The sequence below is a fragment of the Nerophis ophidion genome, linkage group LG29, assembly GCF_033978795.1.
Source record: "Nerophis ophidion isolate RoL-2023_Sa linkage group LG29, RoL_Noph_v1.0, whole genome shotgun sequence".
NCBI lineage: Eukaryota > Metazoa > Chordata > Actinopteri > Syngnathiformes > Syngnathidae > Nerophis > Nerophis ophidion.
In genome coordinates, this window is record NC_084639.1 from 9,823,820 (window position 1) to 9,842,677 (window position 18,858).

Below are 18,858 nucleotides of genomic sequence, written 5' to 3' on the forward strand. Positions count from 1 at the left end.
CCTATATAAACCATTGTATGTGAATGCTTCCATTAAAATCTCCTGATGATTGAGGGAACCCCTCATGAAACAGTTCTGTAGAGATGAAGTAGTCTTGTGATTTTTTCCCACACCTACATATATATATATATACATATATATATATATATATATATATATATATATATATATATATATATATATATATATAAATCTCCTGATGATTGAGGGAACCCCTCATGAAACAGTTCTGTAGAGATGAAGTAGTCTTGTGATTTTTACCACACCTATATATATATATAAATATAAAATAACGTGATCCTCTGAACGCTGGCTTGCACCCAACAAGCACAATTACCGTGTGGTATATGTGAGCAATGCACAACCAAAATACACGAGCCAGTGTTAAAATGACCGCAATGAACATGCATAAATCAACCAATTAATATACGTGTCAACACTGTTGCCTTGTCAAACTCTTTTTGAAGGCAAAAAAGTCTTTCTTATCTTAATGTTGATTTATTGTCATGACCATACATTATATGAAGAGTAAAAAGCTGGAGATGTGTTTATATTCTTCTTTTATGACACGCAACACAAGTCTAATCAACTTCAACAACACAAGTAGGTGACTGAGTCACTCTGCAAACATGTTTCCCTGTGGAGGAGTGGCAGTTAATTGTTTACTTCACAACAATTATACCATAAATGTGTTGGATTATAATTCGAAACGTCAGAGCTTACCACTGCACGGAAAACATGAACTGGTCAAACCAGGTCAAAAAAAAGGTGTGGTTTACAGTAAAAAGAGGGCACTAAGTATACTAGGTGGCAGTCCGTCGAGGCTTCAGCACGTTTGTCGGATTCACCAAAATGGAAAGACGGTAGGGATAACTTTATTTTATTTCCAAAAGCGTTTGTTTACATGTATAAAAATAAAAACTTGTATTTCATGAAATTGCCATTCTGTACAATAACAAGGCAGTAGAATTGTATCAGGTATTTTTCTTGCAAGGATAAAGTCGGAAACCCTCCAAGGCTAGGTTGTAAAATGATGAGGAAGTACGAATTTTTTTGAGCGTAAGTTGTAGTTATGTTGGAAACCTTATGAGGATAAGTCCCAATATAACATTTTATGAGAATAATGAGAAATGGTTGTAGGAATTGTAATTTATAATTAAAATAAATTATATGAATTAGTTACAATAATATTAAAACAAGATGACGCAATTCCAATCCTGACAGAATGTAGTATGAATGCAAGAATAGTTTGAATGTTGGAATGGTTTGAATATCGAAGACTTTGAATTTCCAGGGAAACCGCAATTCGGTTTGGAACTTGGGAAAGTATTAGTTTGAATGTTTAGGATAGAGCGGCCGTGCCAGAAACCTGAGGGTTGCAGGTTCGCTTCCCACCTATTAACATCCAAATCGCTGCCGTTGTGTCCTTGGGCAGAATACTTCACCCTTTGCCCCCGGTGCCGCTCACACTGGTGAATGAATGATGAATGAATGATAGGTATTGGTCGGAGGGGCCGTAGGCGCAAACTGGCAGTCATGCTTCCGTCAATCCAGGGCAGCTGTGGCTACTGATGTAGCTTACCACCACCAGGTGTGAAGGAATGATGGGTTCCCACTTCTCTGTGAGCGCTTTGAGTATCTAACAATAGAAAAGCGCGATATAAATCTAATCCATTATTATTATTATTATGTTGGAATGGTTTGAATAGGTTGAAAAATGAAAAACTGAATTTTTCTTTAGAATTGTTGAAAGGGAGCACACGATTCTTCAGTTCCCGAACGTTTATTGAGTGTTGTCGAACAGTTTAAGAACAACGTTTCTCAAAGTGAAATTGCAAGAAATTCAGGGATTTCAACATCTGCGGTCCGTAGTATCATCAAAAGGTTCAGAGAATCTGGAGAAATCACTCCACGTAAGCGGCATGGCCGGAAACCAACATTGAATGACCGTGACCTTCGATCCCTCAGACGGCACTAAATCAAAAACCGACATCAATCTTTAAAGGATATCACCACATGGACTCAGGAACACTTCAGAAAACCACTGTCACTAAATACAGTTCCTCGCTACATCTATAAATGCAAGTTAAAAGTCTACAATGCAAAGCGAAAGCCATTTATCAACAACATCCACAAACGCCACTGGCTTCTCTGGGCCCGATATCATATAAGATGGACTGATGCAAAGTGGAATAGTGTTCTGTGGTATTGACAAGTCCACGTTTCAAATTGTTTTTGGAAATATTCGACACCGTGTCATCCGGACCAAAGGGGAAGCGAACCCTCCAGACTGTTATCGACGCAAAGTTTAAAAGCCAGCATCTGTGATGGTATGGGGGTGCATTAGTGCCCAAGGCATGGGTAACTTACACATCTGTGAAGGCACCACTAATGCTGAAGGGTACATACAGGTTTTGGAACAACATATGCTGCCATCTAAGCGCCGTCTTTTTCATGGACGCCCCTGCTTATTTCAGCAAGACCATGCCAAACCACATTCAGCACGTATTACAACTGCGTGGCTTTGTAAAAAAAGAGTGCGGGTACTTTCTTGGCCCGCCTGCAGTCCAGACCTGTCTCCCATTGAAAATGTGTGGCGCATTATGAAGCGTAAAATACCACAGCGGAGACCCCGGACTGTTGAACGACTGAAGCTCTACATAAAACAAGAATGGGAAAGAATTCCACTTTCACAGCTTCAACAATTAGTTTCCTCAGTTCCCAAACGTTTATTGAGTGTTGTTAAAAGAAAAGGTGATGTAACACAGTGGTGAACATGCCCTTTCCCAACTACTTTGGTACGTGTTGCAGCCATGAAATTCTAAGTTAATTATTATTTGCAAAAAAAAATAAAATAAAGTTTATGAGTTTGAACATCAACAATCTTGTCTTTGCAGGCTATTCAACTAAATATGGGTTGAAAATGATTTGCAAATCATTGTATTCCGTTTATATTTACATCTAACATAATTTCCCAACTCATATGGAAACGGGGTTTGTATGTTCATATTTCCTACTATTCTGAACACATCCTTTCGGACAGTGTCAATCGCAATCAATATTTGTGCATGAATACGGGTCTGGGCATCACTCTGACAAGCAGTGGATGGTAAAGACGACTTCATTTCATTTTGCCTCAGCAACTTAACCACGGATTACTTCCTCTTCCATTATGAGAACTTGCGGTACGCTGTTAATCGACGTAAGACATGGTTGTGCTGGCACATCGACGATGGACATAACAGTTCGGAAGTGTCTCAAACTGTTACAACCTGCATGCAGAGGTGAGTATGAACCTGCTGAGAAGAACTGTTTGATAGATTCAATGAAATACGGTCACGTTCAAAAGTTTACATACACTTGTAAAGAACATAATGTCATGGCTGTCTTGAGTTTTCATTTCTACAACTCTTATTTTCTTTTTTCATAGAGTGATTGGAGCACATACTTGTTGGTCACAAAAAAAAAAAAACATTCATGAAGTTTGGTACTTTTATGAATTTATTTTATGACATCTTATGGACAAAGATAAGACCTTCTGGAGCAGGGGTGGGGAACCTGTGGCTCTTTTGATGACTTTATCTGGCTCTCAGATAAATCTTAGCTGACATTGCTTAACACAGGGGTCGGGAACCTTTTTGGCTGAGAAAGCCAAAAAGCCAAATGATGTGCACGCCAGCTTTCTGAGGGATCGCTTGTGCACGCCAGTTTTCCGAGACTCTGTATTTAGTTAGCGCAGGCAGCATGAAGCAGGGCTCTTATTGTGAAGATAGGAAATGTGCAGTCGGCCTTTATAGTTTTGACGGAAGGTACGGCGCGAGAGTCTGTTGAAATAAAAAGTGTTTCTCGCCTTCCTCTCGGTCATTTTTAATAATAATAATCTTGCAGCAGCCAGTGTCATCTCACAAGACCCTCCGGTACCGTGAATGTCATTTAAGTGACGTCTTGGTGAAGATTGATGATCACTAATTTTTAGGTCTATTTTTTTTAAAAGCCTGGCTGGAGATCGACTGACACACCCCCCGCGGTCGACTGGTAGCTCTCGATCAACGTAATGGGCACCCCTGCTATATGTCCTGCGGCAATTCAAGGAAATATGGTAATTGGTTTTCATGGCTCTCTCCGCCAAAAAGGTTCCCGACCGCTGTTCTGGAGGAAATCTCTGTGGTCAGGTGAAACAAAAATTGAGCGGTTTAGCCATAATATGTTGTGTACTGAGAAGGGAAGGAGGCGACAACCAGGACAGAACTGCGGTTTCACAAGGTTTGTTTAAACTTTTGATGATTACGTGGCGTGTGTATGCTACTCTAAGTGAATGAGTGTAGACTATGTGTAATATTAATTATGTAAATGTGACCAGGGGTCATTGTCTGTGAGTGTTGGTTGAATCATTCGTCGACTCAAGAGGGGCAAGGCGAAGAGGCGGTTCGTGGACAGGCAGGAGCGAGGCAACGTGGTCTGGGTCCGAGCAAAGAGATCCTGGATCGAGGAAGGCAGTCAGGAATCCGGATGGATGTCGAGTGACAAGTCACGATCATGGAAGACAGGGGGGTCACTGCGGAAGATACAAGGGACGTAAACCAGGGAGACACAAAGGCGAGTAAAGCACAGGGTAAGGGAGTGCCAGACTTGATGCTCACAGTTGTGATCAAAATTATTCAACTCCCACACAATTTTGGTGTTTTAGCAAGTTGGACATTTATTCCGTATTTTGTTTATAGTCATATCAAATAAAGATGTGTCAAATAATCAATCAATCAATGTTTATTTATATAGCCCTAAATCACAAATGTCTCAAGGGACTGTACAAACCATTACGACTACGACATCCTCGGAAGAACCCACAAAAGGGCAAGGAAAACTCACACCCAGTGGGCAGGAAGAATTCACATCCAGTGGGACGCCAGTGACAATGCTGACTATGAGAAACCTTGGAGAGGACCTCAGATGTGGGCAACCCCCCCCCCACCCCTCTAGGGGACCGAAAGCAATGGATGTCGAGCGGGTCTAACATGATACTGTGAAAGTTCAATCCATAGTGGCTCCAACACAGCCGCGAGAGTTCAGTTCAAAGCGGATCCAAGACAGCAGCGAGAGTCCCGTCCACAGGAAACCATCCCGAGCGGAGGCGGATCAGCAGCGTAGAGATGTCCCCAACCGATACACAGGCGAGCGGTCCATCCTGGGTCCCGACGAGCGGTCCATCCTGGGTCTCAACTCTGGACAGACAGTACTTCATCCATGGTCATCGGACCGGACCCCCTCCACAAGGGAGGGGGGGACATAGGAGAAAGAAAAGAAGCGGCAGATCAACTGGTCTAAAAAGGAGGTCTATTTAAAGGCTAGAGTATACAAATGAGTTTTAAGGTGAGACTTAAATGCTTCTACTGAGGTAGCATCTCGAACTGTTACGGGGAGGGCATTCCAGAGTACTGGAGCCCGAACAGAAAACGCTCTATAGCCTGCAGACTTTTTGGGGGTTTTACGAATCACTAATAAGCCAGAGTCTTTTGAATGCAGATTTCTTGCCGGGACGTATAAACAAATGCAACTTAAATTGTAACACTGTATTTTACAAAATACAAAAAAAAGATTTTTTTTCTTAATATCTCATTGACAAAATGATTCAACCCCCTAGTTCCATGCATCTTTAGTACTTAGTAGAACACCCTTTGGCAGTAATGACATCCTTCAAACGTGATACATAAGCTTCTTGCAACCATCTACAGGTATTTTAACCCATTCCTCTTGGGCAAAGGCCTCCAGTTCATTCATATTTCTTGGGCTTGCGTGCTGCAACTGCCTTCTTCAAGTCCCACCACAGCTTTTCTGTAGGATTTAGGTCTGGCGACTGTGAAGGCCACTCCAGAGTCTTCCAGCCCTTCTTCTGCAACCACTCTGTTGATTTGGAGGTATGCTTGGGATCGTTGTCCTGTTGGAAGGTCCAACGTCTCCCAAGCCTCAGCTTGGTCACTGACTTCATGACATTTGCAGCTAATATATCCTGCTAGGAAATAGAATTAGTAATGCCTTGAACGCGCTGGAGATTCCCGGTACCTGAGGCAGAGAAACAGCCCCAGAGCATGATTGACCCCCCACCATGCTTAACAGTAGGAAAGGTGTTCTTCTCTTTGTAAGCTCCATTTTTTCTCCTCCAGACATAACGTTGATTCATAGGCCCAAAGAGTTCCAGTTGTGTCTCATCACTCCATAGAACAGTTTCTCTAAACCTTTGGGTTTTGTCCAGATGATTTTTGGCATACTGGAGTCTATTTTTCTTGTGCCTGCTAGTCAGAAGTGGGGTGCCCCTGGGAGTTCTGGCATGGACACCTTCATCTCGTAGTGCACGCCTTATTGTCTGGGACGAAACCTGCGTTCCCCCCTCTGCAATGTCCTGTTGTAGTTCCTCAGCTGTTACCGGGGGGGTTTTCACCACTGTACGCACACAGCATCCTCTTTCTACCACGCCCAGGTAGTGTTTCCACCGTGCCTTTAGCTTTAAACTTGCGAATTATGCTCCCAACTGTGTCTCTTGGAATGTGTAATGTCTTTGCTATTTTCTTATATCCATATCCTTTCTTATGAAGAGGAATTGCCTCCTCCCTTGACTTCTTTGACCACTCCCTGGACTTCACCATGTTGGAAATACACCATTGACCATCTACAAGAAGCTGAGCGTCACAGTCTTTTTCAATCAGTTTAATTGTTGCTCGTTATGGTTCTAATCACATCTACAGGTGTCGGTAGTGGTGGGTTTCAGTAGGCCTTTAATATGAGACACAATTGTGTCAAAGTCCTGATTTTTTTTACTTGCTTGACGTAACAAATTATTACTTTAAAAAAGTAGTTTTTTACTCATGAGTGTTGATGACACAGCTTTGCATCAGTTGATATTCTAGTTTCAAGCATGTTTTACTCAATATATGTCATCAAATCTCTGCAACAAGCTGTAAAACACGTAAAACACTAACATAAAATCTGCTCAGTGAGAAGAATTATCTTATCAGACAGAAAATAAGCAAATATCAACCTTATTTGAGACATTTAATCTTACTTAGATTTCAGTTTTTGCAATGTGGAAGGTTAGCGACGTTCTGGCAAAAGTTCCTCGGGTGCCCCTCATCAAGCCCAGGTGCGCCAATCAGTGATTGTCTGCAGGCTTGTTGCTGTGTGGGCGTGTTGCGCTCAGCTCGAGCAGGGGCGTGTCTAAACGCGCTGCCAACAGAGGTGCCAGCAGAGAAAACGTGGGTTCGACTCTGCGTCATGACACAATACCCAGCAATATGTTTGGAGGAGAAAGGGTTCATCTAAACCTTTAATCCCAGGAAAACCAAGCCTACCGTCAAGCATGGTGGTGGTAATATTATGCTCTGGGCCTGTTTTGCTGCCAAACTGGTGCTTTAAAGGCCTACTGAAACCCACTACTACCGACCACGCAGTCTGATAGTTTATATATCAATTATGAAATATTGACATTGCAACACATGCCAATACGGCCTTTTTAGTTCACTAAATTGCAATTTTAAATTTCCCGCGAAGTGTCGTGTTTAAAACATCGCGGTATGATGACGCGTGCGTTTGACGTCTCCAGTTATAGCGGACATTATTTTCCAGCCCGATCCAAGCTATATATATATGCTTTAATCACATAATTACACAGTATTCTGGACAGCTGTGTTGCTGAATCTTTTGCAATTTGTTCAATTAATAATGGAGAAGTCAAAGTAGAAAGATGGAGGTGGGAAGCTTTTAGCCTTTAGCCATACAAACCTTGTTTAAAATTCCCGAAAGTGAAGCTTTACTATGGAACAGAGCGGTCAAGCGAACATGGATCCCGACCACATGTCAACCAGAAGTTTTCGGTGAGAAAATTGTGGTAATAAGTCTGCTCTTACCAGAGACATCAGCGGAGCTTACGTCCTGCTGCAGCTGCGTGACTCCCCTCAGAGACACTCGCGGTCAACACACTTCCAGGTACTATTTAATCTCACTAAAACACTAGCAACACAATAGGCAGATAAGGGATTTTCCAGAATTATCCTAGTAAATGTGTCTAATAACATCTGAATCGCTCCCACTGCAATCGCTTTTCTTTTTTATAGTTTTTTTTTTCTAGTCCTTCACTCTAAATTTCCTCATCCACGTATCTTTCATCCTCGCTCAAATTAATGGGGAAATTGTCGTTTATCGGTCCAAATAGCTCTTGCTGCTGGTGGCCATGATTGTAAACAATGTTCAGATGTGAGGAGCTCCACAACCCGTGACGTCACGCGCACATTGTCTGCTACTTCAGGTAAAGGCAAGGCTTTTTTAATTAGCGACCAAAAGTTGCGAACTTTATCGTCGATGTTCTCTACTAAATCCTTTCAGCAAAAATATGGCAATATCGCGAAATGATCAAGTATGACACATAGAATGGACCTGCTATCCCCGTTTGAATAAGAAAATCTCATTTCAGTAGGCCTTTAAATGGGACAATGAAAAAGGAGGATTACCTCCAAATTCTTCAGGACAAACTAAAATCATCAGCCCAGAGGTTGGGTCTTGGGCGCAGTTGGGTGTTCCAGCAGGACAACAACCCCCAAACACACGTCAAAGTGGTAAAGGAATGGCTAAATCAGGCTACAATTAAGGTTTTAGAATGGCCTTCCCCAAGTCCCTGACATGTGGACAATCCTGAAGAAACAAGTCCATGTCAGAAAACCAACAAATTTAGCTGAATTTGCACCAATTTTGTCAAGAGAAGTGGTCAAAAATTCATTATTATTGCAGTGAAACTTGCCAAGGGACATGTAAGCAAATATTAATATTGCTGTCTGTATACTTTTGACACAGCAGTTTTGCTCACATTTCCAGTAGACTCATAATAAATTCATAAATGAACCAAACTTCTTGAATGTTTTTTGGTGACCAACAAGTATGTGCTCCAATCACTCTAACACAGGGGTCACCAACGCGGTCCCCGCGGGCACCAGGTAGCCCGTAAGGACCAGATGAGTAGCCCGATGGCCTGTTCTAAAAATAGCTCAAATAGCAGCACTTACCAGTGAGCTGCCTCTATTTTTTACATTTTATTTATTTACTGGCAAGCTGGTCTCGCTTTGCTCGACATTTTTAATTCTAAGAGAGACAAAACTCAAGTAGAATTTGAAAATCCAAGAAACTATTTTAAAGACTTGGTCTTCACTTGTTTAAAAAAATTATTATTATTATTTTTTTTACTTTGCTTCTTATAACTTTCAGAAAGACAATTTTAGAGAAAAAATACAACCTTAAAAATGATTTTAGGATTTTTAAACACATATACCTTTTTACCTTTTAAATTCCTTCCTCTTCTTTCCTGACAATTAAATCAATGTTTAAGTAAATTTGGTTTTTTTTACTGTAAAGAATAATATGATTTTAATTTAATTCTTCATTTTAGCTTCTGTTTTTTCAAAGAATATTTGTGAAATATTTCTTCAAACTTATTATGATTAAAATAAAAAAATAAAAATATTCTAGCAAATCTAGAAAATCTTCACAATCAAATTTAAATCTTATTTCAAAGTCTTTAGAATTTCTTTAAAAAATTTTGTTCTGGAAAATCTAGAAGAAATTATTTGTTTTTGTTAGAAACATAGCTTGGTCCAATTTGTTATATATTCTAACAAAGTGCAGATTGGATTTTAACCTATTTAAAACATGTCATCAAAATTCTAAAATTAATCTTAATCAGGAAAAATTACTCATGATGTTCCATAAATTATTTTTTTTATTTTTTTAAAAAGATTCAAATTAGCTAGTTTTTCTCTTCATTTTTTTCGGTTGAATTTTGAATTTTAAAGAGTCGAAATTGAAGATAAACTATGTTTCAAAATTTTATTTTCATTTTTTTCCTGTTTTCTCCTCTTTTAAACCGTTCAATTAAGTTTTTTTGTAATAATTTATTCTCCACAAAAAAAATTCCGTAAAAGGAAAAAAAATGTACGACGGAATGACGGACAGAAATACCCATTTTTCTATATATATATATATATATACATATATATATATATATATATATATATATATATATATATATATATATATATATATATATATTAAAGGTAAATTGAGCAAAATGGCTTCTTTCTGGCAATTTATTTAAGTGTGTATCAAACTGGTAGCCCTTCGCATTAATCACTACCCAAAAAGTAGCTCTTGGTTTCAAAAAGGTTGGTGACCCCTGCTCTATCACAAAAAAAATCAAAGTTGTAGAAAGTATTGAAAACTCAAGACAGCCGTGACATTATGTTCTTTACAAGTGTATGTCAACTTTTGACCGCGACTGTACATACCAGTTTAAATTCCAGTTAATCATCCAAAATTTGCATGTTTTGTTTGTGTCTAGGAACATTTTATTTCTCACATGGAAACCTTGCCACGTGGAGACTACAAAATTGCAATCTACATGTCCTGGTCCCCCTGTTATGCCTGCTCAGAGCAGCTGGTGCAGTTCCTTCAGGAGAATTCCAACATTGAGCTTTTCATCTACATGTCACGTCTCTACAACATAGATGTACAGGAAAACCAAGATGGCCTGCGATCACTGAGAGACGCTGGGGTGGAGATCCAAGCCATGCAAGAGAACGGTATGCAACATAGCAGCTGAAATACTGGAAATTGTGTTTTCTGACCGGGGGTCTGTACTACGAATCACGTTGAAGTTATCCAGGATCTCTTCTTTGCTGTCTGGCTTAACCGAGCCAAACGCTGACGATGTAGTCCAGGGGTGTCAAAGGTATCAGGCCCGCCGACAGGTTTCCTCCGGCCCAAGAGATGAGTTTGCGAAGTAAAAATGTGCTGAAATGTTTGAATGAAAGAGACTGCTGTGTCTAAATGTGTCCAATGGATGTCGCCAGAGCAATTATTTGTTTCCCCTACCACATGTTAGGATAGAGGCAACACTTCTGTGTTTGGACACTACCTACTTATGCTGCTTATTAGTGATAGTATAAACATTGATAATATGACTTATGACTGGGCGAACATACTATTGTGGTCAAAAGTTTACATGCACTTGTAAAGAACATCATTTCATGGCTGTCTTGCGGAAAACATACCCCCTAATCTACAATTTGACTCCCTCGAATGGCCTTGACGCTGCGGAAACAGGACCAGGCTGTTCTGAAAAACACCCCCCGACGACAATTTAATGATGGACGCTTTTGACCTCCCTCCCTCCTCAACGACACCTGGAGTCGAACTTTTGCAGATCGGCTTCAGTCTAAAAAACAACACATCATCACACCCAAGACAATCGGGCATACACGCAAATGCCTTCATCACCGCTTATTCCCCTCGGGGTGATGGTTGGATGGCAGCGCTTCAAAGTAGCGGTTGCCTTCCACGGCACCAACTCCCCTGCCCCTCTGTTGCGAGTTTGTCGTGATTAAAAGTAACTTGTTTATGTGTGCATTGCACAGAGGTTTTTTTTCCCTCTATGATCATCCATCCATCCATTTTTCTACCGCTTATTCCCTTCTGGGGTTGTGGGGGTCGCTGGTGCCTATCTCAGCTACAATCGGGCGGAAAGCTGGGTACTCCCTGGACAATTCGCCACCTCATCGCCGGGCCAACACAGAAAGACAGACAACATTCACACTCACATTCACACACTAAGGACTATTTAGTGTTGCCAATCAACCTATCCCCAGGTGCATGTCTTTGGAGGTGGGAGGAAGCCGGAGTACTCGGAGGGAACCCACGCAGTCACGGGGAGGACGTGCAAACTCCACACAAACCCAGGTCTACTCAGGACCTTTGTATTGTGAGGCAGACGCACTAACCCCTCTTCCACCGTGCTGCCCCTCTCTATAATCAATGCGCGGCTAATAATAGTCTGTCTGTATTAGCGCTTATAATAACAATATTGCTAATGCTAGATTAATATTCAGGTCACCACATGTAAATGGTGTATTGTTGCAGCTTTTCGATGTTTTTAGACGGCTTTAATAGCGGAATAGTGTACCGCCACAGACAAGTCATTGTTTTGTCTACTTGCGGAAAACAAACATCCTAATCAACGATTTGACTCCCTCGAATGGCCTTGAGGCTGTGGAAACAGGACCAGGCTGTACTTGTGCAATGACAATAAAGACCTACCTATCTACTTACCTACCTACCATGAGCTGTATTGCTAGCCACCTCGAATTTGCCACACTTCATGAGTCACAATGCATGAAAAAAAGATAAAGCTATGTGTTGCCTAACATACTATAAGGGTTGATAATGATAGGAATCCTGCTGAAAAGTGAGGCAGCGTCATAGGACTGCGTGTTGCGACCAAACCCTCAAACTGATCCTGGATAGGCTCGAATCCTGATCCGTAGTACAGGCCCAGGCTGAGGCCAAAACTACTAATCATTTAATATTTTTTGTCGTTTGTTGTCATTTTCCACAGAGTTTGAATACTGCTGGAAACACTTTGTGAATCATCAGGGACTGGAGTTCCCGGGCTGGGACAACCTTTCCGCACAATCGTAAATACCTTGAATTTGGTCTTGGAATGTTACATTTACACTTGATTTTAATCATTTAAAAAAAGCCTAGGTTTTCCCCTTCAAAGGAAAAACACATTGTAAAAAAAAAAAACACAACAAAACCATAGAAATTGCTTTAATCGTTAGTTTTGCAGGTTTTTGTAGATAGAACACAACAATAATTTTCAACCAACGACACTTGTGGATATTGTCGTATTCCTCACGGCATTGAGTCGATCGCAGCTGGACTGTTCAGTTTGTCTTAGAAGATATTTTGCTTCATCAGTTGATGCTCACATACATATATATACATACACCTATATGCAGCACCCTCCGCGACCCCGAAAGGGACGAGCCATAGAAAAAACAACCATTTCCACATCAACACCGTATGAAAAAAATAGTCAACAACATCAGGAGATAACGTCCGCAGGAACCTACCACATAGCGAAGGACATACACTATTTGATTTCCTATTATGCAGCTCATTTTTATTTGACACTTATTGAAATATCTTGTGTGACATCATGCACAAAAGTGCACTTTATTTGTTTTAAACTATTGTAGTGGCGTTCTGTACAAAAAGTGCACTTTAATTTAGTGTTGTTTTGATATGTCATCTTAGTGACATCATGCACAAAAGTGCACTCATGGCTTGTTTTAAAATGTCATAGCTTGTTTTAAAACTTTCTGTTTTGAAATGACATGAATGTTTGTGCCACTGCTTGATAACTGTTTAAAGGGGAACATTATCACAATTTCAAAAGGGTTAAAAACAATAAAAATCAGTTCCCAGTGGCATGTTGTATTTTTTGAAATTTTTTTCAAAATTTTACCGGTCTCCGAATATCCCTAAAAAAAGCTTTAAAGTGCTTGATTTTCGCTATTTGCAATTTCCCTGTGACGTCATACAGGGCTGCCAATGTAAACAAACAATGGCGAATAGCACAGCAAGATATAGCGACATTAGCTCGGATTTAGACTCGGATTTCAGCGGCTTAAGCGATTCAACAGATTACGCATGTATTGAAACGGATGGTTGGAGTATGAAAGTATTGAAGAAGAAACTGAAGCTATTGAGCGAATAGCTATTGACGCTATTCATAGCCATAGCATGGCCGAATAGCTGCGTTAGCATCGCCGGTAAAATGTGCGGACCAAACGATCAGGACTTTCGCATCTCGTGACACTGGACACAACTTAAATCCGTCGATTGGTAAGTGTTTTTTTTCGCATTAAATGTGGGTGGAAGGAAACATAATATAGTTGCAAATGCATCTACAGGTTATCCATACATCTCTGTGCCATGTGTGCTTTAGCACCGCCGGTAAATAGCATGTTAGCATCGATTAGCGTAGCATGTTAGCATCGATTAGCTGGCAGTCAACATCAACAAAACTCACCTTTGTGATTTCTGTGACTTTATAGTTGCAAATGCATCTGCAGGTTATCCATACATCTTTGTGCCATGTCTGTCATCGCCGGTAAAATGTGAAGACACTTTGGTACATTCAATGGGGGTCTGGCGGCAGACACTTTCGCATCTTCGGTGCAACTTGAATCCCTCCCTGTTAGTGTTGTTACACCCTCCGACAACACACCGACGAGGCATGATGTCTCCAAAGTTCCAAAAAATAGTCGAAAAAACGGAAAATAACAGAGCTGAGACCCAATGTTTACAATGGGTTGAAAATGAAAATGGCGGCTGTATTACCTCGGCGACGTCACATTCTGACATCATCGCTACAAGACCCATAAACAGAAAGGCGTTTAATTCGCCAAAATTCACCCATTTAGAGTTCGGAAATCGGTTAAAAAAATATATGGATTTTTTTCTGCACCATCAAAGTATATATTGACGCTTACATAAGTCTGGTGATAATGTTCCCCTTTAATAAATACAGTTTTGGTCAATTGACTTACAAACCCTGTTTCCATATGAGTTGGGAAATTGTGTTAGATGTAAATATAAACGGAATACAATGGTTTGTAAATCCTTTTCAACCCATATTCAGTTGAATGCACTACAAAGACAACATATTTGATGTTCAAACTCATAAACTTTATTTATTTTTATTTTTTTTGCAAATAATAATTAACTTACAATTTCATGGCTGCAACACGTGCCAAAGTAGTTGGGAAAGGGCATGTTCACCACTGTTTTACATCACCTTTTCTTTTAACAACACTCAATAAACATTTGGGAACTGAGGAAACTAATTGTTGAAACTTTGAAAGTGGAATTCTTTCCCATTCTTGTTTTATGTAGAGCTTCAGTCGTTCAACAATCCGGGTTCTCCGCTGTCGTATTTAACGCTTCATAATGCGCCACACATTTTCCATGGGAGACACGTCTGGACTGCAGGCGGGCCAGGAAAGTACCCGCACTCTTTTACCATGAAGCCACGCTGTTGTAACACTTTTCTTGCTGAAATAAGCAGGGGTGTCCATGATAACGTTGCTTGGATGACAACATATATTGCTCCAAAACTTGTATGTACCTTTCAGCATTAATGGTGCCTTCATAGATGTGTAAGTTACCCATGCCTTGGGCACTAATGCACCCCCATACCATCACAGATGCTGGCTTTTGAACTTTGTGTCGATAACAGTCTGGATGGTTCGCTTCCCCTTTGGTCCGGATGACACGATGTCGAAGATTTTCAAATACAATTTGAAATGTGGACTCATCAGACCACAGGACACTTTTCCACTTTGCGTCAGTCCATTTTAGATGATCTCGGGCCCAGAAAAGCCGGCGGCGTTTCTGGATGTTGTTGATAAATGGTTTTTGCTTTGCGTGGTAGAGCTTTAACTTGCACTTACAGATGTAGCAACCAACTGTATTTAGTGACAGTGGTTTTCTGTAGTGTTCCTGAGCCCATGTGGTGATATCCTTTAGAGATTGATGTCGGTTTTTGATACAGTGCCGTCTGAGGAATCGAAGGTCACGGTCATTCAATGTTGGTTTCCGGCCATGCCGCTTACGTGGAGTGATTTCTCCAGATTCTCTGAACCTTTTGATGATATTATGGACCGTAGATGTGGAAATCCCTAAATTTCTTGCAATTGCACTTTGACAAACGTTGTTCTTAAACTGTTTGACTATTTGCTCACGCAGTTGTGGACAAAAGGGTGTACCTCGCCCCGTCCTTTCTTGTGAAAGACTGAGCATTTTTTGGGAAGCTGTTTTTATACCCAACCATGGCACCCACCTGTTCCCAATTAGCCTGCACACCTGTGGGATGTTCCAAATAAGTGTTTGATGAGCATTCCTCAACTTTATCAGTATGTATTGCCACCTTTCCCAACTTCTTTGTCACGTGCTGCTGGCATCAAATTCTACAGTTAATGATTATATGCACACAAAAAAATGTTTATCAGTTTGAACATCAAATATGTTGTGTTTGTAGCGTATTCAACTGAATATGGGTTGAAAATGATTTGCAAATCATTGTATTCCGTTTATATTTACATCTAACACAATTTCCCAACTCATATGGAAACGGGGTTTGTAGTTGTGATTTCCCTTTCTGCATGAAAGTTTAAAATGAGCATATATTAATGCAGTATGAAGAAGAATGTTTTAATTTAGACGCATAGAATCATCATACCGGTGTGATTATATGCATCAAGTGTTCGTTCATTCAAGGCGAAGGCAAAATATAGAGATATATATGGTGGATCGTAATATGGCCTAAATATATTGAGATATTCAAAAAAGGCCCTAGTTGCTAAGACACAACGATGACTATCCAAGTCTGTGAGCATAACCCGATGAAGCCTGCTCAGATGAGAGGTCGAAACGTCTTCTAAGACAATGTGAACAGTCTTGTTGCGATCAATCCATGGCCCTGAGAATTATTTTTTACAAAGTGCTTGACCCAACAGAATTTAATTTGTAACATCTTTTTTTTTTTTCTCCACTTTTTTTTTAGATGTGAAGTGCAGACTGACCTGGAAAACATTTTGGAGTAGACATACCGATGAACTTGGCAGATCGACAAAAGAACAAAATCTATTTGTACTAGACCATTCGATGCACATCTTTCATACCATATTTCTTCAAAACAGGACCATTTGATCCGATTGGACGTAGTGATTGAGCGATTCAGCTCTATGGTTCCATTGAATGATGGACACGTTCTTTTTTTACAGCACAAAAGAAGAAATCATGACTTCCTGTGCACATGCTTTTCCTCATGTCAGAGCTTGGCACCAAGATCTTTTGACCCAGCAGATTTGGTCACATTTTAGCAGACCCGTAATACATTCATAAAAGAACCAAAGTTCATGAATGTTTTTTGGGACCAACAAGTATGTGCTCCAATCACTCGATCACATAAAAATATGATGCTTTACAGAGCGTAAATGGGAAAGCGAAAAAGGAGGATTACCTCCAAATTCTTCAGGACAACCTAAAATCATCAGGGGTCTTGGGCGCAGTTGGGTGTTCCAACAGGACAATGACCCCAAACACACGTCAAAAGTGGTAAAGGAATGGCTAAATCAGGCTAGAATTAAGGTTTTAGAATGGCTTTACCAAAGTCCTGACTTGAACGTGTGGACAATGCTGAAGAAACAAGTCCATGTCAGAAAACCAACACATTTAGCTGAACTGCACCAATTTTGTCAAGAGGACTGGTCAAAAATTTAACAACAAGCTTGTGGATGGCTACCAAAAGCGCCTTATTGCAGCGAAAATTACCAAGGGACATGTAAGCAAATATTAACGTTGCTGTATGTATACTTTTGACCCAGCAAATTTGCTCACATTTTCAATAGCCCCATAAAAAATTTATAAAAGAACCAAACTTCATGAATGTTTTTGTGACCAACAAGTATGTGCTCCAATCACTCCATCACAAAAAACTGAGAGTTGTAAAAATTATTGGAAACCGTCCAAGCTCAGTCTATGAGCATGAGCTAATGGAAAAGTACTGGGATGAGGGTTGTACTTTGTGGAGAGACGCAGCCGACGGGCCGACAGCGGGCGGAGAGGAGCGGTCCTGACCAAGATGGAGGCCAGGAGACGGGGAATGCAGCGGAGAGGAGAGGCGTGACGCACGCGGAGCGGCATGGCAGCAGCAATCCGAGTCAGGTGCGTACAACACACACCTGCTCACAATCTCTCCATCTGCGGCTGCAGCATAAAAAGGGCGAGGGAGGAACGATCGTGGCAGAAGACGGAGGAGGGACTGCAGCACACGACGACGACGAAAGCGATGAGAGCGACCCGAGAAAAGATGAGCCCCCGCGGAAGAGGCAGCACCCGGCCACCGAAAGGCGCGCCAAGACGAGCAGCCAAGAAGGTCACGCTAGAAAGTGGCAGGACCGACTGGCACCCGACGCAGTTTATGGAAATAACATACTTGTATAGCGCTTTTGTACCTTCAAGGTACTGAAAGAGCTTTGACACACATTCAAACACTGATGGAGGGAGCTGCCATGCAAGGCGCTAACCAGCACCCATCAGGAGCAAGGGTGAAGTGTCTTGTTCAAGGACACAACGGACGTGACGAGGTAGGTACCAGGTGGGGATTGAACCAGGGACCCTCGGTTTGCGCACGGCCACTCTCCCACTGCGCTACGCCGTCCATGATCTGATACTTGGATCATGTCATATTCCAGTTTCTGTTCCGTAAAACAGGTGACGACGCTGTTTCCCATTTGTGGTAAAGATCTATTCTGGTAAAACCTGCTTTGTTCTTGCTAGCGTCCACGCTATGCTTTTGTGTTTTCCTAGCTCCCAAGCTAGCTCTCTGTTTTTGCCTTTTTGTGCCAAGTGCAAGTTTTCTGTTCTTAGTCTGTTTTTACTTTTAATAAATCAGTATTCCTTACCTTACGCTATGTCCGAGCCCGAACTGCATCCTAGAGAGAACGCACCATCACGACGATGTCAGCCAAACGTCACATTAGGATGCGAGACCGAGTAACGAAAAAGGCAGGATTAAATCGGGAGAGTCATTACGAAGCAGGTGCGCGTAAAAAATAAGAGGCAGGTGACACTAATACGTAACTATGACAACAGAACAAAACGGAAAGTGCCACCAGGAACTAAGGAAGTCAAATACTAGAACACGACACAAGGACGGAACAAAAACAGAATATGACATGATCCAAGTAGCGGATCATGACACTTACAGTCAAACCATCAGTTTCATGCCCTTTATCTTCAAATATGGAAACAGCAAATTCCATAAAAGTGACATGCTGACAGTATTTTTCTGATTCGTAAAACACAACATAAACACCAAGAGATGCTGTCAGGCAAAGAATGTGCAAAAAGGCAAACATGTCAAATATATTTCTTTTTAAACATTGACTCAAAAAGACTGGCAAAATAAACACATTT

At 41.0% G+C, this 18,858-nt stretch overlaps 1 protein-coding gene across 1 annotated transcript; it reads left to right on the plus strand.

Annotated features, from left to right (window-relative positions):
* Window positions 1-721: 721 nt before the first annotated feature.
* LOC133545959 (DNA dC->dU-editing enzyme APOBEC-3G-like) lies at window positions 722-17,317 on the plus strand. The gene is made up of 4 exons (XM_061891710.1): window positions 722-863; window positions 10,373-10,613; window positions 12,425-12,503; window positions 16,442-17,317. Exons 2-4 carry the CDS (start codon window positions 10,391-10,393, stop codon window positions 16,479-16,481), a joined length of 342 nt encoding a protein of 113 aa, XP_061747694.1. The 5' UTR covers window positions 722-863; window positions 10,373-10,390; the 3' UTR covers window positions 16,482-17,317.
* The last annotated feature ends 1,541 nt before the right edge of the window (window positions 17,318-18,858 follow it).

Excerpts from the sequence above, each read along its gene's own strand:
- LOC133545959 (XM_061891710.1), top strand. The coding sequence starts at position 10,391 with ATGGAAACCTTGCCACGTGGAGACTACAAAATTGCAATCTACATGTCC. Across the intron at positions 10,614-12,424 it reads CCAAGCCATGCAAGAGAACG|AGTTTGAATACTGCTGGAAA; the intron begins GTATGCAACATA and ends CATTTTCCACAG. Across the intron at positions 12,504-16,441 it reads GACAACCTTTCCGCACAATC|ATGTGAAGTGCAGACTGACC; the intron begins GTAAATACCTTG and ends CTTTTTTTTTAG.